Genomic DNA, 17170 nt, shown 5'->3' on the forward strand with positions numbered 1-17170 from the left:
CACCATATCTAGGGTTGAAATCCATCTGGCCCATTTTTGGGCCAAAATCTGTTTTAAGAAACAGGCCACTGATCTGGCTGAACGCTTTTGTCATTGTGGCTACAGTAATAGATCCATCAGGCGTGGCTATGGGAGGGCAAGGAAAACCCCTCGAGGCCGCCTCCTCTACCCGGCCCCCCCCAGAGTGGGGTTGTACCAGAGAGGGTGCGTTACATTTCAACCTATAATAGGCAATGGGGGGCGATGCGGGAAATATTTGCCAAACACTGGGGGGTTCTTGGTATGGAGCCTTCCCTGCGTGACTGCCTTGGAGGATACCCGTTGATGACGGCCCAACGGGCAAAAAATCTCAGTGACCTGCTTGTGTCAAGCCATTATATCCCTCCTTTACAAAAATCCTTTTGGGTCCCGTGGACCCACAGTGGGCTGTTATCCATGTGGCTATTGTATGGCTTGCACGAATGTCATGCGCAGTGCTTCCTTTCTCTCCTCTGATGGCTCCCGTGAATTTAAAATTCTCAAGTATATTTTGTGCGGTTCTACCCACGTTATATACTATGCTACCTGTGGCTGCCAACTAATCTATGTTGGTTTGACCACAAGGGAGCTCAGGGTGAGAGTTCGGGAGCACGTGCACGACATTCGTAGCGCAAATACGGTTGCTGACCCCCGGGAGCTGAGGACGCTCCCGCGCCATTTCCATAAGTATCACGGCTGCGACCCCAGTTCTCTGAGGGTACGCGGCATAGCCATTTTACACTTGGGCTCACGGGGTGGGAATGCCAAACAGATTTTCGCCCAAAAAGAGGCCAGATGGATTTCAACCCTAGATACGGTGTCTCCACATTGCCTGAATGAGAGCTTGGTTTTCTCATCATTTCTGTAGTGATAGAATGTTCTCCTGCTCCTCTGGGAGCCCCTATTTTTCTAATGGTTAGCATGACGCTTTTTGTGCTTTTAATTCTTTCCCCCCTTTTTATGGGTTCTTTTTAACTAATTGGTTTTAATAATGTTTTTCCACTTTTTCCTCTTTTCTCTATAGAGTTTTCAGGCCCGATGTTTCAAAATTCCGGTATTTTCCTCTGCCCCTGGAGGGTTTTCATGTGGACCACATGGGTGCCTTGGATGCTCCGGTGTAGTGTCATTCAGGATGAATATATGGAAATTTCTATGGACACTATAATTATACACAGTGATATATTTACATATATGTATTATTGTAATATGTGTTATTTCTGTATGCATGTTCTGATTATACCTTTGGGGGTAATGGTGGTTAATTCTCGCTACCCTCTGCAGGGCTATTCTGGTTGGGGCTTTACATCTTGGAGTATTGATGAGGCGCAGTGACCACTGTGCGCATGCGCCGCAGCTTCCCGGTCCCGGGCGTTGATCCGCTGGCAGTATCCTCCTTGCACTAACTCCGGACCCTTTAATGTCATGGGTGACGTGATGGCTAGGGCCCACGCTCGGGATGTCGGCACTGCCGTGCATGCGCCACCGCAGGTCCTGCTTGTTTACTTTTGGTCACATGACTATTTATGTGACCAAGTTGGGGCATATATATTAAGGTCCTACAAACTCCAGCTTGTTCATTTTTGATACCTTCTGGTCTCATGATTACTCATGTGACCAATTTGGGGCATATATATTAAGGTCCTACAAACTCCTGCTTGTTCACTTTTGATACCTTCTGGTCACATGACTGCTCATGTGACCAATTTGGGGCATATATATTAAGATCCTACAAACTCCTGCCTGTTTACTTTTGATATCTTCTGGTCACATGACTACTCATGTGACTAATTTGGGGCATATCATAGAATCATAGAATCATAGAATGGTAGAGTTGGAAGGGACCTCCAGGAGGATTCTGAGGGCTTACAAGATTATTCATTGCTGGCAAAGTTTTATTTTGCTGTATTTCTTCATGGTTCTCCTGCGTGAGAGCCTGGTACTGGTTCCTGAGCAGTATGGGTGCTGACTGCCTCTCGATCCTCCTGCTTCTCTGTGTCACATGCTTCCATTCCTCTGTTTCGTCAGGTGCAGTTCGAATTTCTTCTCTTTCTGAATCATGAAGAGATAATTCTGCTCTGTCTAAGAACTCTTCACCTTCCTTAATGATTTTCAAGGTAGTTAACCTCTCCTCTAGATTTCGCAACTTTTCCTCCAACAGGGACACAAGCTTGCATTTCTGGCATGTGAAGTTTGGCTTTTCCACTGGCAAGTCTGTGAACATGTAGCAGGATATGCAGCTCACCAAATGGCTCCTGGACTCTTCCATGTTCTTACTGTTAATGTTCTGAAAACAGTGAAAAAAGCTTTAAAAAAAAGCATCAAAATGCGCGCGCCTACCGGCGCGCGGTTTACCGATGTCCTCTTTTCAGCTCCAACAGCCAAAATCCAGTGTTCTTTGAGCTCGCGGAGACTCTTCACTTACCCCAAAATGCAGTGGGAATATGCAAATTATCTCCTCAGGACTCCTCCCCTACAAAACTCCTGCTTGTTCACTTTTGATACCTTCTGGTCACATGACTGCTCATGTGACCAATTTGGGGCGTATATATTAAGATCCTACAAACTCCTGCCTGTTTACTTTTGATATCTTCTGGTCACATGACTACTCATGTGACTAATTTGGGGCATATCATAGAATCATAGAATCATAGAATGGTAGAGTTGGAAGGGGCCTCCTGGGTCATCTGGTCCAACCTCCTGCTCAAAGCAGGATTCACTAAATCATCTCAGACAGATGTCTGTCCAGCCTCTGTTTGAAGACGTCCATTGAAGGGGAACTCACCACCTCTCGTGGCAGCCTGTTCCACTCATTGATCACCCTAACTGTCAAAAAGTTTTTTCTAATATCTAATCTGTGTCTCCTCCCATTTAGTTTCATCCCATTGCTTCTAGTCTTTCCTTGTGCAAATGAGAATAAAGATGATCCTTCTACAATGTGACTGCCCTTGACATATTTGTAGACAGCTATTAAGTCTCCTCTCAGTCTTCTTTTTTGCAAGCTAAACATTCCCAAATCCTGCAACCGTTCCTCATAGGACATGGTTTGCAGACCAGTCACCATTCTGGTCGCTCTTCTCTGAACTTGCTCCAGTTTGTCTATGTCTTTTTTAAAATGTGGTGCCCAAAACTGTACACAGTATTCCAGATGAGGTCTGACCAAAGAGGAGTAAAGTGCGATAATGACTTCACGTGATCTAGACTGTATGCTTCTATTAATACATCCCAGAATTGTATTTGCCTTTTTTGCTGCTGCATCACACTGTTGACTCATGTTCAGTCTATGATCTATTAGTATACCTAAGTCTTTTTCACATGTACTGTTGCTTAGCTCTATTCCTCCCCTTCTGTATATGCTTTTTTCATTTTAATTGCCCAGATGTAGTACTTTGCATTTTTCCCTGTTAAAAACCATTCTGTTGGTTGCTGCCCACTGCTCCAGTTTATTTAGGTCTTTTTGAATCCTCTCTCTCTCTTCTCTAGTATTAGCTATCCCTCCTAGCTTTGTGTCATCAGCAAATTTAATCAGTTTACCCTCGATTCCTTCATCTAAATAATTGATAAAGATGTTGAACAATACAGGTCCCAGGACGGAGCCCTGTGGTACCCCACTTGAGACATTCATCCAGCTGGATGTGAAGCCATTTACAACCACCCTTTGAGTCCGATCACTAAGCCAGTTATGAATCCACCTAACAGTTGCCTGGTCCATTGCATACTTGGTCATTTTTTCAATAAGGATGGTGTGAGATACTTTGTCAAATGCTTTGCTGAAGTCCAGATATACTATATCTACAGCATTTCCCTGATCCACCCAGTCAGTGATTCTGTCATAGAAGGAAATTAAGTTAGTCTGACATGACTTGTTAGTTACAAACCCATGCTGACTCTGGTTAATCACTTCATTCTTATCCATGTACTTACATACATGTTGTTTAATAATTTGTTCAAAGATCTTTCCTGGTATAGAAGTCAGACTCACCGGCCTATAGTTCCCTGGGTCCACCTTCTTCCCCTTTTTGAAGATAGGAACAACATTTGCTCTTCTCCAGTCTTCTGGGACTTCTCCTGTTCTCCAAGAATTTTCAAAGATTATGGAGAGTGGTTCTAAAATTTCTTCTATGATCTCCTTCAGTACTCTGGGGTGTAATTCATCTGGACCTGGAGACTTGAACTCATTTATGTTAGCTAAATATTCCCTCACAATCTTTCTGTTTACAGATAACTTGGATTCCTCTATTCCTTTAAAAGGACAGTGAAGATCAGTTGATGTTACATTTTCTTTCTGAGAGAAAACAGATGCAAAATAGGAATTAAAAAGTTCGGCCTTCTCGACATCCTCTCTTACGATTTCTCCATTTTCATCCTGTAAAAATCCTATAGCATCTTTGACTTTTCTTTTACTTTTGACATACCCCCAAAATCCTTTTTTATTGCTTTTGACATCTCTTGCAAGCCTTAATTCATTGTCAGCTTTAGCTAACCTGATACGTGCCCTGCAGGATCTGCAGACTGCATTATAATCTTCTTTAGATATGCCTCCCTCTTTCCATTTAATAAACATTTCTTTCTTTCTTTTTAGCATGTGTTTAAGTTCTGTGTTCATCCATCCTGGTTTCCTTAAATGCTTCCCATTCTTCCTACTTTTCGGGATTGTTAACGATTGTGCTTTGAGAATCTCATTTTTAAAAATTTCGCATCCTTCCTGGACATTTTTGTCCTTAAGGACATCCAGCCATTGGATCCCTCCTATTCTCTTTCTGAGTCTCTTAAAATCTGCCTTTCTAAAATCTAACCTTGAAGTTTGAGTCTTCACATGTCTTCCTCCTCTAGTTATCCAAAATTCTATAATAGCATGATCGCTGCCTCCTAGCGTCCCAGCCACCTTTACCTCCTCAACCATTTCCTCCCTGTTTATAAGGATTAGATCCAAAGTAGCAGATCCCCTTGTTTTCTCCCCTACCTTTTGGAAGATAAAGTTGTCAGCAAGAGAGGATAAGAATTTGCTTGACCTGTTAGTTTTACTTGAGAGAGATTCCCAACAAATGTCTGGATAGTTGAAATCTCCCATGACCACTACGTCATATTTTTTGGAGAACTTGGTCATTTGATACATAAAGAGTTCATCCATATCTTCAGCTTGCCCAGGTGGCCTGTAGTAAATGCCTACAATGGTGTCCTTTCCGTTCTCTCCTTGTATTCTTACCCAAACAGTTTCCACAGAACTCCCAGTCTCTGAAGCTTCAATCTCTGTGCAGATATACGCTTTTCTAACATACAATGCGACACCTCCTCCTCGTTTATCAAGTCTGTTTCTTGCAAATAAGTTGTATCCTTTTAGCCTTTTATTCCAATCATGTGTATCGTCCCACCAAGTTTCAGTGATTCCAATGACATCATATTCCTTTTCCTGCATTAGTAGTTCCAATTCTCCTTGTTTGTTGCCCATGCTTTGTGCATTTGTATAAAAACATTTTAGTTTGTGATTGGTTTCTCTTCCTCCCATATGTTTATTATTTAAATTGTTTTGTCTTTGTTCTTCCTTTACACTTCCAGTAGCAGAGATCTCAATAGTATTTGTCAGCTGTATGGCTTTTTCTGGCCTTTTGCTTCCCTTCCCACATTGTTCTAGTTTAAAGCTCTCCTGATGAGTGTAGCAAGGCGACTTTCAAATACATGTTTTCCAGTCTTCGTAAGGTGCACCCCATCTCTAGCAAGTAGTCCATCGTATAGGTAATTCATTCCGTGATCCAGAAATCCAAATCCTTGTTGACGGCACCATCGACGTAGCCAGTTGTTCACCTGTAGAATCTTATTCCACCTCATTGTTCCATGGCCATCCACTGGGAGGATGGATGAGAAGACCACCTGCGCTCCCAATTCTTTCACTTTCTTGCCTAAGTCTTCAAAGTCACTGCAGATGGTTTCCAGGTCCTTTCTTGCGGTGTCATTTGTCCCCACATGTATTAGCAGGAATGGGTAGTGATCTGTAGGTCTGAATAGTCTTGATATCCTGTCAGACACATCTTTAATTTTTGCTCCTGGAAGACAGCACATTTCTCTTGAGGTTATGTCTGGTCTGCAGATAGCGGCCTCTGTTCCTCTTAACAGGGAATCCCCCATGACCACCACTCTCCGTTTTTTCTTCACAACATTCTTCTTTCTCCATCCAGGAGGATTCTGAGGGCTTACAAGATTATTCATTGCTGGCAAAGTCTTATTTTGCTGTATTTCTTCATGGTTCTCCTGCGTGAGAGCCTGGTACTGGTTCCTGAGCAGTATGGGTGCTGACTGCCTCTCGATCCTCCTGCTTCTCTGTGTCACATGCTTCCATTCCTCTGTTTCGTCAGGTGCAGTTCGAATTTCTTCTCTTTCTGAATCATGAAGAGATAATTCTGCTCTGTCTAAGAACTCTTCACCTTCCTTAATGATTTTCAAGGTAGTTAACCTCTCTTCTAGATTTCGCAACTTTTCCTCCAACAGGGACACAAGCTTGCATTTCTGGCATGTGAAGTTTGGCTTTTCCACTGGCAAGTCTGTGAACATGTAGCAGGATATGCAGCTCACCAAATGGCTCCTGGACTCTTCCATGTTCTTACTGTTAATGTTCTGAAAACAGTGAAAAAAGCTTTAAAAAAAAGCATCAAAATGCGCGCGCCTACCGGCACGCGGTTTACCGATGTCCTCTTTTCAGCTCCAACAGCCAAAATCCAGTGTTCTTTGAGCTCGCGGAGACTCTTCACTTACCCCAAAATGCAGTGGGAATATGCAAATTATCTCCTCAGGACTCCTCCCCTACAAAACTCCTGCTTGTTCACTTTTGATACCTTCTGGTCACATGACGGCTCATGTGACCAATTTGGGGCGTATATATTAAGGTCCTGCAAACTCTTATGCACACTTCCTCTTCAGAAAGCTGTCCTGTGACAGCGAAACGTGCGTCGAGGTGCGCCTGCTACCCTGAGGTTCCCCCCTTCACTGCGTTCCCATCCACTTTGCGGTGAGTACATACTGTTTCCTACTTGGTAAGTGGAGTTTTCCCACATCCATTCAGACCACTACTGCAGTGGTGAGTGTAGGTTGAAATTCTGATGGCTGCAACTTCCACAGCATTTGGGATGGGATGCAGTGAAGTTTTGGGGACCTTGGTCTAGGCACTCTGCACTTTTTTTTCCCCCTTTCCTACATTTATGATATTTAAAATGAATTTTTGTACTGTATATTTATCTATTAATAAACAATCCTCTTCTGTAAGCCATTTATACTCTTAGTCTCTGTTTGGATTTAAATTAAGTTATGTGTAATAATGAAAAATGACACAGGGAAAAAGTATTGAACAGATGAAGAAAGAGGTACAAAAAGCCATGGAAAGTCATGACATAAGCTAAAATCTATCAGTAATTAGAAAGAAATCCTGCCACTGTTCAACTGATGGCCAATAAAAAGGTGTCTCATTGCCAAGGTGCCACACAAGAAACATCTCATGATGGGTAAAACCAGTGAGTTGTCTCAAGACCTTCACAAGCTTATTGTTTGGTGATTGGTGATTTGTTCAATACTTATTTACCAACTGTATATATCCCTGTGGAAAAAAATATATTTGTTAAACATAGTTACTATGGCACATAAAACACATTGTCAGAATAATAGTAGCGACTGGGGTCAAATTATGGAACCTGATGGTTTCCCTTTTAAATGCAGATAATTCTTAATCATCTTTAGTATCGTAATGTCTAAACAGATGTTAAAATTGCTGGAAGGAAATAAAAGCGCAAAAAGAGGGCTTTAACTGATTAAACCAGTGCCAAATAAAAGGTTTTTAGCTCACCTTTATAGGTTGCCTCTTGCAACCTTATGCATGCTCATACCAGCTGCTGTACACTGCAGATAAGAAGACCAAGGGAAAAAAAATTGATTTTTCATGGTTTATCCTGCGCTGCTGGTAATATCACATGGAAAAGACATCTCAGGAATCCAGAGCTTCCATTAAGAGTTTTATTTCTGTTTGTCACATCTTTAAAATCAACACGTTTCAAAGTCTTACTGACTTATTCATCAGGACATGAGTATAACAGATCTATCCATATAACGTACAGCTTCATTTATATACTCTCTCAGAAGATATTATATCAGTGCTCCAAATGTTTTTTATATGTAACATCTGACAAGTAGTGAACTCTGACACTTGTCCTATGATGCGGTTCCTCTGAACCCCCTCTCCCCTCGCTTGTCATTTTTTTCTTTTCTGAGAGAGTATATAAATGAAGCTGTACATTCTATGGATAGATCTGTTATACTCATGTCCTGATGAAGAAGTCAGTAAGACTTCGAAACGTGTTGATTTTAACAGTGTGACAAACCGAAATAAAACTCATAATGGAAGCTCTGGATTCCTGAGATGTCTTTTCCACGTGGCATTACCAGCAGCGCAGGATAAACTGTAAAAAATCCAATTTTTTTCCAAATATCTAAACAGAAGCATGCAAACCACTATAGGTATTAAGGGATATTAATATATGCCCTAATTATCACCAGCTGTAAGTAATATATGTATGTGATAGTCAACATCATTCATCTAAATCCATGTTTCACTCATTAGTGAATTACGATACACCATGTGTCATTCGAATAGTTGCAAAGCTGATATTTGATTAAATATCTATTCCCAATTGGCTGTATGCTTTATCCACAAAAGGGTCCTAAATCCTTGTGGTTAATCCACCACATTATATAGATCCATTGTAAAACATGTCATATAATGATTGATCAAGATGCTGAGTTGACTTCTGCATCATGTCATCAACTTAGTTATTTCTGTATGTGCCATACACTAACCTAGTGTCTAAAAAATAAAATTCTAGTTATATTTTTGTTGTTAGCTTTATTACGCACTATTATATAAACCTGATGCTAAATTCCATTCTTAGAATTAATGGGTATTTCCACTAGTAAGACTACAAGGGACTATATACTGATGGCCAATACTGTCAACTTCATAAGTGTAAAATCCTTTAATAGTGATTATGCCTACAAATAACTATGTAATTAATGGGATTGTATTGGTACTAATGATAAGCGAGCATGTTCTGTTAACCATTCGGCAAGCATGCTCGGGTGCTCACGAAGTATTTGCGGCGTGCTCGAATGTTATGTTTGAGTCACTGTGTGTGCATGATTTGTTACTATTTGACAGCTTTAATACATGTGAGGAATGCCTAACAAACAGGCATTCCTCACATGTATTAAAGCTGTCAAACAGTCACAAATCATGCACATGGAGTGTCTCAAACATAACATTCGAGCACGCCGAAGATACTCGGAAAACACCCAAACATACTCGTAAATCTCGAGTAACGAGCATGCTCTCTCATCACTAATTGGTACCCATGCCAGTGATCACCCAAGGCCTGCTAGTAGCTCTCAAATTGTCTCTATTGAAGTGTATCTCTTAATAAATAGATCTTAGACCTGAGTTTAAGAGCTGGACTCATACAATTTTTGTTTTAATATTTGGTTGAAAAACTTTGAACATCCATGTCTAAATGACTATATATGAAAGTAAATAAATAAACAAACAACAATAGTTCATGAAAATAGCATAAGGTTCTTATTTAACATATTTTTTATAAAAAAAAATGTAAAACTCATCGCACCATGTCAAGGTGACCCTATTTGGGATGGTCCTAACCTCTAATATTAACACTTTACCATTTGTCAAGTGACATGCATGTGGATAAGGGCTGAGAAGGACTGAGCCCGGCTAGTAGACACCCAGCCATGGAGAACCACATGAATATAATATCCAAATATCCAGCTCAAAGGGAATGCAGGCCACACTTTTATATGGATATATACACAGGGTACAAACAAACTGAAACAAAAAAATTTAAAAAATAAACTGGGATATAAATTGCCTATATATATTTTGCATTTGATATATTTTTTTTTTAGGTTGCTGCAAAGATTAAAGCCCAGATGATGGAGGAAGGAACAGTAATGGTTAATTATCAGCCATTGAAGGAAAAGCCCAATTTCTTCCGTATGGTGTTTTCTAACCCCGCCTCTAGGAAATCTGATATAGATTTCCTTCTGGATGAAATTGAACGGCTTGGAAGATGCTTACAGTTTTAATGTAGTCCATAATTATGTATAATGAATATGCTGTTCAATAAATAAAATGCAAATTAGTTTTCTTGAATACCTATTCTTTGATTATATGTGATTGTTTGTTTTATTTGCATTAAAGGAGTTTTCCCACAAACAAAATACATTTTAATCAATAAATCTTGGAATGAAAATAATTTCCACAATTAAATGTGTTAAAAAATGTTCCTCTCCTGAGATAATCTTATAAATGTAGCCCCTACTATGTACTGTGGAATTTCTGTGTCTGACCGTGCAAGAACATGATTAGTGTTGAGCCACCCCCGTAGTGTTCGAGTTCGGTTCGTCGAACACCCATGTGTTCGCCGAACTGTTCGTCGAACTGTTCGTCGAACACCTTCGAACACCGTTAAAACCAATGGCAGGTAAACAAAAACACATAGAAACACATAGAAAACACCTTCAAAGGTGTCCAAAAGCTGACAAACTGCTCAGAAGACACAACTAACACATGGAAAAGTGACAAGTACATATAGTCATGCAAAAAGAAAAGAGGTGGAGGAGTAAAAGGAGGGGGAGACACAGATATAGGCATGTCATGCCCTTCTAAAATCCAAAAAGTGAGAAGCCGACACGGCCAGTCCGTTCCTGCCTGTGCCACCTCTGTGTCGCCGGGTTTGTGCCAGAGCCGCGGTGGACCCTGACGGCCAGCCCCCCTATCCCAATACTGGTGCCTGTCCGCCGGTGGGTCGAGGCCCCCCACGGTGGGGGGGGAGAGTAACATCTGCAGAAGAAAGACCATCTTCCAGCCAAACTAAGATGTCGACTTCTTTTCGTGGACAATGTGATACGATCCCATTCTTACGGACACGCCCATCGCTACAAATTCTAGATGAGGCACAAAAACAGCAGGTGCTTCAACGGATATCAAGTGCTCCTTCAAGTGGGTTCTCCATCACCTCAATTTCAACATCACAAATACTCCAGTCCTCAGAGGTGTCACCCCAATCGCACTTGCTTCCTCACAGCTCCCAAGTCTCCAGCTGCCCGTCTGAGTATGGGGTAACACAGATGGCTGAGTCTGCCCAGCTGTTTACTCATACTATAGCCTGGGAAACAGAGGTCTGCTCCAGAGCTTCTGTTAATCCAGATGAGGAAATGATCTGATCCGATGCCCAGAATCTTTATAAGTTGGATCCAGGACCAGATGAAGAAGGTTCTGAGCATAATGTAGACCCTTGTTCCCAAACTGTAACTCCTGTTGGTGGAGACAATGATGAAGACGATGATGAGACTCAAATACCTGATTGGAGCGACAACTTGACTTTTCGGTCAGGGCAGGAAGAGGTTGGCTCTGAGGGCGACGGGTGTGATAACACACAGGGTGATGATGACGAGGTTGGAGATCCCACTTACTGTCAACCCACAGTCAGACAGTCGATGAGGTCAGCAGAGGAGGTGGAGGAGGATGTGACTAGCCCTGGGGATGGGGATGACTCGGTACCCGGGCATTTGCCTGGCCTTGGGGATGTCGCGGTGGTCGGCTCCCTGGCCCGTACCCTGGGGTCTCTCTTTAAAAGGGTGGATAATTGTTAATTTTATAAGAGTTCATGACGCCACCTGTGGTATCTGGTGACAAGCACCAGCGCTGCAGCAGTCCACTGAGGCCGGTGATAAGGCAGCTCGATGGTATAGCTCCCCACAGGTGGAGCTAGGTCTCAGGGCAGCGTATGCAGGGGGAATGCAGGACAGGCGAGACCCAGCTGGGTCAGAGCAAGAACGGGAACGGACACGGTAGTCACTTCAGTACCTTTTACTGGTGGAAATTCAGGCACATCCCGGAGCACTGTAGGGTGAAGGGTGCATATCAGGATCCTCCCCAATGAGCGGTTGTAGGGCCTCCTGTTTCTTGCCTCTGCGTAGTAAGTTTCTGACCTACCTGGAGCTAGGCCTAACTTTGTCTCTGTCCTGCGCTGGCTGACCTTGTGGTAGGGCCTTCTCTTGGAGTTGACGCTCCCAGTATGCGGGGCCTAAGCGTCTCCTGGCTCTGTTACATATCAGCACCTTAGCGATCCTGGGACTTGTAGTTCTCCAGGGATTCCGGTTATGCCTTACTGGGTCATAGAGATACCGGTAAGCTCGGATCCTGTGTCCGGTATATGCTTCGGGGTGAGCTGGTTAAGCTCCTCTGCCCCTTATGTACTAACTCGCCACTCGCCTTCGGCCTACTCGGGCCCTCACTAGGCTATACACACTAACGGCAGCTTGCCGCGCTTCACTGATCTTACGGCACCGGCACACCTTAAGCTCTATCTGGGCTCCCTGAATCTAGCAAGCAGGAGCCTCTTTCTCCACTGCTGAACTATTAACTGCGTTCTCTAGACTAGACTGAGCTCCACTGCAGACTGACCTCTCTTAGGCTTCTCTACTGCAGGAACTCTTCAGAGGAACTGAACTGCCTAGCTCCACCTTCCCTATTTATATCCCTAACGGGCTCCCTCTGCTGGTCTGAGGTGGAAGGTGGAGATGTGTGAATGTTTATGGGGGCCTCTTGTGGAGGATTCCATCAATGCACTCTTGTAGGATCTGTGATACCAAGCGCAGCGGGGCATCACAGATGCTATTGACGACGAGGTTAGGTTGCGCCTTCCTGAACAGAGACGGAGTACTGGAAGCACGTCAACAACTGCATCCTCAACCACAACTCTGCCTCTGACCACAAGTCGTAGTGGCTCTTCAGGTCACATGGGCTCTAAGCCTTGCATAGCCTGGGCATTTATTCAGATCGATAAGGATGACCCAACTCGTGTTATCTGTAATATTTGTCAGCAAAAGCTAAGTAGAGGCCAAAAAATACATAGTTTGAGTACTTCATGCATGTACCGTCACATGGATATGAAGCATAAGTTGCAGTGGGAAGCTCACTGTGCTACAATGCGGCCTAGCCGGCTGGGCCAACCACCGTCTGCCCCATCTTGTGCATCCGCAGCCTCTTCATCCTCTGTGACTGGGGGGACAGCAGTCACACATGTTTTTGGACGCAGACCTGCCACCTCTTTACCTGCAACAGCCAGTGTGATTGGCAGGTCGTCAGTTCAATGGGAAGTGGAAACACCTGCTAGTATTGAGCGCTCTCCGACATCGAGAGCACCACCTTTGGATCAAGGCAACCTAACATGTCCGCCTGCATCTTCCTCACAGACCGGCAGTTGCCGGGGACACCCTACTCAACACCGTCTAAGCACAACAGCCAGCCCTCGGTCCCTCAGATGTGGAAAAGTAAAAGACCATTTCCTCCTAGCCATGAGAAAGCTAAGAGGTGGAATTTCACCATCTGCAAGCTGTTGGCTACAGAAATGCTGCCTTTCCACCTGGAGGACACAGAGGATTTTCAAGACCTTATGTCCGTCACAGTGCCCCAGTACCAGATGCCCTGTCGGCACTACTTCTCAAAGAAAGGTGTGCCTGCGCTCCACTAGCATGTCGCACACAACATCACCGCTTCTTTGAGAAACTCTGTGTGTGACAGGGTGCACTTCACAACAGACACTTGGACGAGAAGGCATGGACAGGGGCGTTACATGTCGCTGACTGGGCACTGGGTAACTATGGTGACAGCAGGACAAGGGGTTGCTGTCCAAGTCTTACCGTCCCCACGAGTTGTGTGTTAATCCTCTTTATCTCAAACTTCCTCCACTGCTTCTGCCTCCTCAACCTCCTCTCGGTCCTCCACCTGCACCCAAAGCCTGTCTGGTAATGCCACCTGCTTTCTAACTGCGCAGAAGGAATCCTGCACACCTCCTTACTATGCTGGCAGCAAGGCTCAACGCATCAGTGTTTACTTTGAAATGTCTGGGAAATGTGAGTCACACAGCTGAGGAGTTTTGGTCAGCTCTGGAGACCCAGTTTCATGAAAGGTTGTCTCCACTGGACCTGCAACCAGGGAAGGATATGTGCGACAATGCTGCAAACCTGGGTGCGGCACTTCGCCGGGGCAATGTCACACACGTGCCTTGTATGGCTCACGTGTTGAACCTGGTTGTCCAGCAATTTTTAGCCCACTATCCCGGACTAGATGGCCTTCTGCAGAGTGCACAGTCGCTGTGTGCTCACTTCCGCCGTTCGCATCCCACAGTTCAACGTCTTACATCTCTACAGAAGTCGTTGGGCCTGCCAGTTCACCGGCTGAAATGCGATGTGCCGACACGGTGGAATTCAACTCTGCACATGTTGCAGCGACTGTGGCAGCACCGACAAGCCCTGGTGCAATACGTTCTGACGTATAGCCTGGGCCAACGAGATCCAGAGGTGGGGCAAATCACGCTGGAGGAGTGGTCTCAGATCAGGGACCTATGCACCCTTCTGCACAGTCTTGAAATGGCGACGAAGATGTTTAGTGCTGACGATGCCATTATCAGCATGACTATTACGGTGATTTACATGCTGGAGCACATGTTAAACAGAATTCGGAGTCAGGTGGTGGGACAAGAGGAGGTGGAGGAAGTAGAGGAGGAGTCGTATGCGGAAGGGATAACATCTCCAAGGTCCAGACGGTTGGCAGCACCAAGGCGGCAGGCATGGGAGGGTGGGGGAGAGGGATTAACCAGGGCGCATGGTAGCAGCCAAACTGTTGAGGAAGGTGCAGGAGCCGAGGAAGAAGTGGAGGACGAACTGGCAATGGGCATGGAAGACTCATCAGATGAGGGAGACCTTGATCACATTTCTGTTGTGCGAGGTTGGAGGGAGAGGGCAGAGGAAGGAAGCATGATTCTTACCTCGCTACCAACACAACAAGGACTTGGTCCTTCTGGATGCGCAAGACACATGAGTGCCTTCTTGCTGCACTACCTGCAACATGACCCCTGGATTGTCAGAATTCGAAGTAATCCCGACTACTGGGTTGCCACACTCTTAGATCCTTGGTACAAAAGTATATTTGCCTAAATAATTCCTGCCATAAAAAGGTATTGACGAATGCAGGAGTATCTGTTGCAGAATCTTACATGTGCTTTTCCACAAAACACCAGTGGTGCACGTAGTGAATCTCACAGTTCTAACTTGCCAACGGTGGGACTGTCGAGTCTTCATCACTCAAACAGTAACAGTAACACAGTATCTGCTGGTAACAGCAATTTTGTGGAATCGTTTCACCACTTTTTTAGACCATCCTTTGCAAGGCCACAGGAGACAAGAAGTCTGACACATAGTCAATGCCTAGAGAGGATGGTACAGGAGAATCTCCAAGTGAACATCGAAGCCATGACTGTGTCACTGGACCCTTGCTCATTTTGGTATTCCAATCTTGAAAAATCGCCGGAGCTCGCCACTCACGCCTTGGAGATCTTGTCATGCCATGCAGCCAGCGTTCTCTCTGAACGTATGTTCAGCGCTGCTGGTGGTGTGCTGACAGATAAGCGCACGCGGCTGTCCACTGAGAATGTAGACAGACTCACGTTCATAAAGATGATCAAATCATGGATTCGCAAGGACATTTCTACCCCTGTGTCATCCTTGGGAGACTAAAAGCTTGGGGATTTGGTAAAATCACCTCACCAACCGTTTTAAGCAACAGTGGGGCAATTGATGCCACTTAACCCTAGTACGCATGACCATAAAAATCTACACTTTCACATACCTGGGGCCCTTTAGGCCCGTGTGCAAATAACGTGGAATAACTCAAACTCAAATGACAAACAACTATATACATGAAGAATACCTAGAGTTTCAAAATTCTAACTAAAGCAATCTTGCAGAAAATAGAAAACAATTAACTGGGTGGGCCTGCAAGGCCACAGGTATGCGTTCTAGGGTTAAGTGGTGTCTGTGCCACAATTTTGGGAGTCCCCTTGCTGTGTCTTACGTGACGTTGGCATCGTCAATTCCAGGTGGGTTGGGTCGCACCCCCCCCTTTTAACTGTAAGAAACTACATACACTATGGCTTGGGGTAACACAGATGGTTGAGTCTGAAGAGCTGTTTACTCAGAGGTCTGCTCCAAATCTTCAGTGTCTGCTAGTCAGCGTAGAATTTTTAACTGCATCTAGCCTAGGCAATACTTTGGGCGTAGTAGCCCAGCTGCGAAGCAAGCTGCACCGCCTGTGTATCTAATAAGAATTTTTAAATTAATCTAGCCTAGGCAGACTGTGGGGACCCCCAACCAAACCCAGATGCTCAGCCCCCCTACCGCCCCCCTTTCATGGACAACCCAATAATGTAACTCTTACAACTGGATGGGTGAGGATCGGTCACAGCTTTATTAACTCTTTATACTCATTCCATTAGAAAGGCATTTTATTTCTAAAATAATTCAGCTTGTTGCAGCATGCCCTGGGTCCCCACTCCGGCAAGTTGGCCCACAAGTGTAACTCTCCAACATGTCCTTTCTATTTCCAGGCCACGGAGGATCCAGCGTACTCGTATGCAGGACTCTGACCCCCACCCATCACTCTTAACGCTTGTTCCACTCCGTCCTGGAGTCCTGACAGGAATATGTCCAGTCCAATATCTATTAAGTGAACACCGTCGGGCCGTATGAGGCCTGCTTTATCTCCTTCCAGTTGTCGGTGTCGTATCACTACACCGCCTCTGTCTCTTCTAAATTTTGCCATCCGAATATTTATTACCCGCCTTGTCCATTCGATGGCCGTGATGTCTCGCGCACCTTGCCATACCACTATCGGCACAATCTCTGACCATTCTATAGCTAATTTTGTGAAAAATTCTCTGAAGCGCTCAGTGTCTAGTTTCATTATTGCCATTAGTTATGCGCTCTTGTGATGACCTAGGTTGTTTCCCCCGGCCTGTATAACTAAGATGACCGGACCTCTTGCCTCTCTCCCTACCTTGATTACCTCCATTAGTACCTGTGGCCATAGCAGGCCTCTAATACCTCTCCAGTTGAAATATGTGTTATGAAACTCTAATTTCCTCCCGCCTGGGCGGACTTTCGCCCTTTTTTGTGCCCAATATATATATGAGTGGCCTATCACTGACACCGTTGGCTTAGCGTCACATGTAAAAGAAACAAACCACGTTAGGATAACAAGTCCGGT

General features: G+C 44.4%; 1 protein-coding gene across 3 annotated transcripts in view; it reads left to right on the plus strand.

Annotated features, from left to right (window-relative positions):
* LOC141265491 (glutamate decarboxylase 1-like) overlaps positions 1-10187 on the plus strand; it is a 279089-nt gene extending 268902 nt beyond the window's left edge. For 2 of the 3 annotated variants that reach the window (XM_073678644.1, XM_073678645.1), the window contains exon 15: positions 9967-10084. Coding sequence is in view for 1 of the 3 variants with exons in the window: in XM_073678643.1 (XP_073534744.1) it covers positions 9967-10146 (180 nt within the window). In the remaining 2 variants the exon portion in view is untranslated. Of the gene's footprint in view, positions 1-9966 lie in introns of all 3 variants that reach the window. The other variant, XM_073678643.1, reaches the window with a different exon arrangement.
* Positions 10188-17170: the final 6983 nt, after the last annotated feature.

The sequence above is a fragment of the Phyllobates terribilis genome, unplaced genomic scaffold (assembly GCF_046119375.1).
Source record: "Phyllobates terribilis strain yellow unplaced genomic scaffold, ASM4611937v1 Scaffold_4__5_contigs__length_816908805, whole genome shotgun sequence".
NCBI lineage: Eukaryota > Metazoa > Chordata > Amphibia > Anura > Dendrobatidae > Phyllobates > Phyllobates terribilis.